The sequence below is a fragment of the Salmo salar genome, chromosome 09 (genome assembly GCF_965601325.2).
Source record: "Salmo salar chromosome 09, fSalSal1, whole genome shotgun sequence".
Classification (NCBI taxonomy): Eukaryota; Metazoa; Chordata; class Actinopteri; order Salmoniformes; family Salmonidae; genus Salmo; species Salmo salar.
Window position 1 is genome coordinate 156536548 of NC_138299.1, and position 7035 is coordinate 156543582.

General features: G+C 44.0%; 1 protein-coding gene across 1 annotated transcript; it reads left to right on the top strand.

The window, feature by feature from the left end:
- The first annotated feature begins 919 nt into the window (after nt 1–919).
- Nucleotides 920–6305, top strand: LOC106592085 (extracellular calcium-sensing receptor). Its single transcript, XM_082955551.1, has 8 exons — nt 920–963; nt 1055–1336; nt 1962–2256; nt 2795–3084; nt 3315–3610; nt 4005–4213; nt 4513–4858; nt 5127–6305. The coding sequence occupies exons 1-8, from the start codon at nt 920–922 to the stop codon at nt 6041–6043; spliced, it is 2679 nt and encodes an 892-aa protein (XP_082811677.1). The 3' UTR covers nt 6044–6305.
- The last annotated feature ends 730 nt before the right edge of the window (nt 6306–7035 follow it).

Sequence of the window (7035 nt, forward strand, 5' to 3'; positions counted from 1 at the left end):
TTTGCTGCCCTTCTTGACACCAGTCCATCCTCCAAAAGTCCTCGCCTCACTGTGCGTATGTAGATGCACTCACACCTGCCTGCTGCCATTCCTGACCAAGCTCTGTACTGGTGGTGCCCCAATCCCGCAGCTGAATCAACTTTAGGAGATGGTCCTGGCGCTTGCTGGACTTTCTTGGGCACCCTGAAGCCTTCTTCACAACAATTGAACCGCTCTCCTTGAAGTTCTTGATGATCCGATAAATGGTTGGTTTAGGTGCGCTCTTACTGGCAGCAATATCCTGGTCTGTGAAGCCCTTTTTGTGCAAAGCAATGATGACAGCATGTGTTTCCCTGCAGGTAACCATCGTTAACAGAGAAAGAACAATGATTCCAAGCACCACCGTCCTCCAGCCTTGTCCTCGTCAACACTCACACCTGTGTTAACGAGAGAATCACTGACATGATGTCATCTGGTCCTTTTGTGGCAGGGCTGAAATGCAGTGAAATGTTTTGGGGGATTCAGTTCATTTGCATGGCAAAGAGGGACTTTGCAATTAATTGCAATTCATGTGATCACTCTTCATAACATTCTGGAGAATATTCTCTAAACTTTTGGGCACGACTGTATAGTATGGGGACAAGGGGTTAAGCACATGTTAAAATAAAAACAATGTAATAATACGTTCTGATCTTTCTTATGTCTCTCAGATATTAAAGGACAGACACTTGAGAACAAGCTTCCTTTACAGCCAGCGTGCCAAGAGGACAAGACTGTAGAGGAAATATAAGAGACCCAGAAGGTTATTGTGTGTTTACTGTATGTTTATGTCTATCTAAACCAATTCAGTCAACGTAGTTCTGTTGCTGCTGCATTTTCCCTCTATAGCTGAAAGAAGCAGGACCAGACTGGGTGAGCCTCTGGTCCCTCCCTCCTTGGCATGGCCATACCCACAGTGTGGCCCCCAGAGGAATCCCCACAGAGGTACGGTGGGTATTTAAACCAGAGTAGAGAGGTAACCTGACCTATGTGGGTCTGTGTGGCGCTGTATTACCCCATACCTTCTACACATCAGGGGAATGAGGCTCTCTCCGGCTCCTGCTCTGGATCCAAGTCTGGCTGGTAGTCTGGTTCTACTACATCTAGCTGTGGTGGCTGGTGGGCTTGCCTTGCTCTCGTCTGCCTCTGCCTCTGGGCTGGAGTCTGTCAGATGCAGGCTCCAAGGCACCCCTCGTCCTCCGGCGTTCTCCCAGGACGGGGACTTTGTCATCGGGGGTGTTTTCTCCATGCACTACTACATGCACACTGTGGATCACAGCTACACCAGCCTGCCTGAGCCCCTGCAGTGCACAGGGAGGTCAGTGAGCTCAAGAGGGAACAGGGGACAGGACTGTGACTGTGTGGGGAGGCAGATAAATTGTGTTTTAAAGACAGAGGAACAGTGTTTTAAAGACAGATAAACAGTGTGTTTACAAACAGATAAATAATGTTTTAAAGATAGATTAACAGTGTTTTAAAGACAAATAAAAAGTGTTTTAAAGACAGATAAACAGTGTGTTTACAGACTGATATACAATGTTTTAAATACATATTAAGTGTTTTAAAGACAGATAAAAAGTGTGTTTAAAGACAGATAAACAGTGTTTTAAAGACAGCGAAACAGTGTGTTTAAAGACAGGTAAACAATGTTTTAAAGACAGATAACCAGTGTTTTAAAGACAGATTAACAGTGTTTTTAAGACAGATAAAAAGTGTGTTTGTATCTGAGAGAGTAGGTAAAGCCTACTGTTACAAAGGGTCACATTTTCAAATGCAGGCTATCCTACAATGTCCTCAATTACCGATAACAAAAGTGTAGGCATGTAGACAGTGTGTAAAATAAGACTAGATATTAAGATGTTTGCCCTTGTATAACCAGATATTCTATAGGCTAGTTTACCATTTAGTCAAGAGGTGATCATTCACCTATCTTCTATTTACAGTTTGGATTCCCGTGAGTTGCGCTTCTCACGCGCCATGGTCTTCGCAGTTGAGGAGATAAACAACAGTTCAGACCTTCTACCGGGTGTCACACTCGGTTATCAAGTGCACGACTCCTGCTCCTCGGTCCCCATGGCTGTGAAATTGGCCTTCCAACTGGCTAACGGCCTGGATCCCATGTCTGATACCGGAGAACAGTGCTCGGGGTTGGCTACAGTGACAGCAATCGTGGGGGAGTCTGGCTCCACGCCTACCATCAGCATGTTGCGCATCATCGGCCCTTTCGGCATTCCTCAGGTAAACTCCTGTAGAAATAAATCATATATTCTCCTCTCTTTCAGGAAATACATTTTCTTTTAACTTCCTGTATTCCAACTGCATTCTCCTCTCTTTTAGGAATAAATATTTACGTGTGAAATTATGTGGAGAAAGTCTGGAGAACTTCTATAGGCATTTTAACATAGACTGAGGAATATGAGTCTGGAAAATGTCTGGATGCATTTCAACATGATCTGAGGACTATCTTTCATCGGCTAGGTTGTTATGGGAGACCAGGGATTAGTTTCACACCTTTTACTCATGTATTTCACAGCACCAGTATGTCTTATAAAACTATTTTAAATATTAATAGAATGACCAATGTCTTGTGTAGAAATATGTATCCTTTTCATTCTTGTAAAATGAAAAACAATAAATCAGCTTATTATTAATGTCTCCCTAACATCATAATACATAGCTGAAGAAAGAAAGCAGAATAGGAAGTAGCCAATACATTAGAGTTGTTAGGCCGACATGATGTTCTTTTTAATGTGTTCGACTGTCTGTTTTTACCCAGGTGAGCCACTATGCCAGCTGTGCTTGTCTGAGTGATAAGAAACAGTATCCAACCTTCTTCAGAACCATCCCCAGTGATAAGTTCCAGGCTGCCGCTCTGGCCCGCCTCATCAGGCACTTCGGCTGGACCTGGATTGGGGCGGTCCGTTCTGACTCTGACTACGGTAATAACGGGATGGCGGCTTTCCTACAGGCAGCACAAGAGGAAGGCATCTGTGTGGAGTATTCTGAAGCCTTCTACCGTACCAACCCACTCAGCAGAGTGCAACGGGTGGCCGACGTGATCCGCAGGTGATCCATGATTACTTGTGAACTTTTCATTCATACAAATGCAAGACTATATTTATAAAAAATATTATTGTTATTAATTTCTCTCTTTTCCCAAAGCTGATCTGTGAGACTAACATGTTTTGCATATATTAAGCATGTCAAAAGTGTTTATTAATACTATTGTTTATGTTCACTTCACTGAGACATTCATGACCAGCATATTAAGCATATGATATAATCATGTTCCCCAGCTCCACAGCCCGGGTGGTGGTTGCATTTGCAGCCACTGGGGACATGAGGATCCTGCTGATGGAGTTGGACCGCCTGCCCTCTCCGCCCCGCCAGTGGATCGGGAGCGAGACCTGGGTCACTGACCCAGATATGCTGCGCTTCGGCCTGTGTGCCGGGGCCATCGGATTTGGCATCCAACGCTCTGTCATCCCCGGCCTCAGGGACTTCCTCCTGGACCTCTCCCCACAGAAGGTGTCCAACTCTCCCCTGCTCACTGAGTTCTGGGAGGGAGCCTTTGGCTGTAGGCTGGGGAAAGGTATCTATCTATCTATCTATCTATCTATCTATCTATCTATCTATCTATCTATCTATCTATCTATCTATCTATCTATCTATCTATCTATCTATCTATCTATCTATCTATCTATCTATCTATCTATCTATCTATCTATCTATCTATCTATCTATCTATCTATCTATCTATCTATCTATCTATCTATCTATCTATCTATCTATCTATCTATCTGTCTGTCTGTCTGTCTGTCTGTCTGTCTGTCTGTCTGTCTGTCTGTCTGTCTGTCTGTCTGTCTGTCTGTCTGTCTGTCTGTCTGTCTGTCTGTCTGTCTGTCTGTCTGTCTGTCTGTCTGTCTGTCTGTCTGTCTGTCTGTCTGTCTGTCTGTCTGTCTGTCTGTCTGTCTGGACCTCTACAGGTGTTGGGGTTGAGGAGAAGGTGTGTGATGGCAGTGAGGATATACAGCAGCTACAGACCCCCTACACAGATACATCTCAGCTGCGTGTCACTAACATGGTGTATAAAGCTGTTTACGCCATAGCACACGCCATCCACAGCATTGTTTGTGAAGAGAGAGAAAACTCCACTGTGAACTGTGACAAAAACCTCCATGTGAAGCCAACACAGGTGAATGACAAGTCTGTAGTATAATGTCCTGATAGATATGTTTATTTAGACTACATGTATGAAGGATATTACGGCTGGTTTTGAAGCAAAACCTTTGAGAAATATACGACGTAAATGAAAGTTCAGTTTCTCTCTCTCCATCTCTCTTCTACTCACTCCATCTCTCTCTTCCCTGATCTCTGTCTCTCTTCCCCTCTCTCCATCTATCTCTCCATCTCTCTTCCCTTATCTCCATCTCTCTTCCCCGCTCTCCTTCTCTCTCGTCCCCTCTCTCGCTCCCTTGCCCTTCCAAACCCCAGGTCCTGGAGAGATTGAGGAGGGTGAATTTCTCTCGTAATGGGTACCAGGTGTCTTTCGATGCAAACGGGGACCCAGTGCCCACATATGAGCTGGTCAACTGGCAGATAGGGGAGAGTGGTAAGATGGAGTTTGTGACAGTGGGGCGCTATGATGCGTCCCTGCCTCCTGACCAGAGGTTTGACATGGAGAGGGAAATCACCTGGGTAAAGAACAGTACACAAGTACCTGTGTCAGTGTGCAGTGAGAGCTGTCCCCCAGGCACTCGTAAGGCTGTACAGAAAGGAAAGCCTGTATGCTGTTATGACTGTATCCAATGTGCAGAGGGAGAGATCAGTAATAACACAGGTAGGACAATAGGAATAGTTGGCATAAAATATGTAGTAATTTCTATCACGGTTAACTAAGTAGTGGTATATTCATATTACCAGCACTACAAAGGTAGTGTCTGTCAATCATGTTCCTATTCTTATTATCTCATGTAAGCTGCACATTAATTCAACATTCTTTATTGTAAACTGACGAAGTGCAGCATTGTGGGACATGTATTTGTAAATAAATAAAACCTGAATCTATTATTATTAACATTTGATGTCTGTTGTTTTGTCCTGGTCAGATTCTTCAGACTGTCTGATCTGTCCCGAGGAGTACTGGCCCAACGCTGAGAGAGACCGCTGTATCCTTAAGCCTGTGGAGTTCCTGTCCTTCCACGAGGTCCTCGGAATCATCCTGACCGCCTGCTCTGTGGGCGGGGCTTGTCTGGCCATCGCCACGGCAACCGTCTTCTACCGCCACCGAACTTCGCCCATCGTCAGGGCAAACAACTCTGAGCTGAGCTTCCTGCTGCTCTTCTCCTTGACTCTGTGTTTTCTGTGTTCTCTTACTTTCATTGGCCGGCCCTCTGAGTGGTCCTGTATGCTGCGCCACACAGCGTTTGGGATCACCTTCGTCCTCTGCATCTCTTGTGTTCTGGGGAAAACACTAGTGGTGTTGATGGCCTTCAAGGCTACGATTCCAGCCAGTAATGTCATGAAATGGTTTGGTCCTCCACAGCAGAGATTGACTGTAGTGTCCTTCACATTTGTCCAGGCTTTGATATGCACTCTGTGGTTGGTCCTGTCTCCTCCCTTCCCCATTAAAAACCTCACTACCTACAAGGAAAAGGTCCTTCTCGAGTGTGACTTAGGCTCTGTAGGGGCATTCTGGGCTGTGTTGGGCTATATAGGACTCCTGTCTCTCTTGTGCTTTGTGCTGGCTTTTCTGGCTCGGAAGCTGCCTGATAACTTCAATGAGGCCAAATTCATCACCTTCAGCATGCTCATATTCTGTGCTGTCTGGATCACCTTTATCCCAGCTTATGTCAGCTCTCCTGGGAAGTTCACAGTAGCTGTGGAGATCTTTGCCATCATCACCTCTAGCTTTGGGTTGTTCTTTCTATTATTTGTTCCTAAATGCTTTATTATTCTGTTCAGGCCGGAGAAGAACACCAAGAAACACCTTATGGAGAAGACATCCAATGATATACGTTATTAAGAAATGATTGAGGGGGAAAACATTGTCACGTTCAGTTATAAGGTTTATTATACAGTTCAGTAGGACTACTCTGACAGAGATGACCAACAATTTAGCAGGTAATCATTGGTAACATTGTAACTAGTAACATGTAACAGGGTCACTTTAGATATTCCAATGTTTTGAGAGGTTTTCAAATCTAGAGTGTTAAAATCTAATATGACCTGCTAAATGATGTGATTAGCAGTAGCCTACAGAGTGGAACCACTTCCATGTTGTTGGAGAAAAGCTTTATTCCTTTATGAATTTATATAACATTGAAGTGCATGTGTTCAATTGCTATTGTAATTCATCATAGTATGTATTATAATAGTATAATATAATAAACATTTTCAGATATATTGGTGTCTTGTCAATGATTGCTTGGCCTGTCAATCCACATTTGTTAGATACCTTGTTTTTTATATTCATTGCATTTTATTAATTACAGATCACAAATAAACCAACCACATTTTTGCAAACACTTCACCAGTGATGGTCAGTCTTCTTATGCTTACATCACCTACTAGAGCAGTTAATTAAGACACACACTGTTCAAGAAGCCAAATAGTTTCTAGTGCCATGTAGAGTACTTCAATTTCTATTTATTTAACAAGTCATTTAAGACCAATTTCTTATTTACAATCACAGACCACCCCAGCAGAACCCTAACACGGACGACGCTGGGCAAATTGTGCGTCGCCCTACAGGCCTCCCAATCACGGCCGGTTGTGATGCAGCCCGGAATCGAGCCAGGGTCTGTAGTGACACCTCTAGCACTGATATGCAGGGCCTTAGACCGCTGCACCACTCTGGAGAACAGGTACTGTAGTGGGCAGCAACCATTATGAGCTGTGGTTATGAGTAACACTTAACACTAAGTTGTCTTTACTTGTAGCACCTGTCAAACGTTAGAACACAGCTACTCATTCAAGGGGTTTTCTTTATTTCTATTATTTACTACATTGTATAAT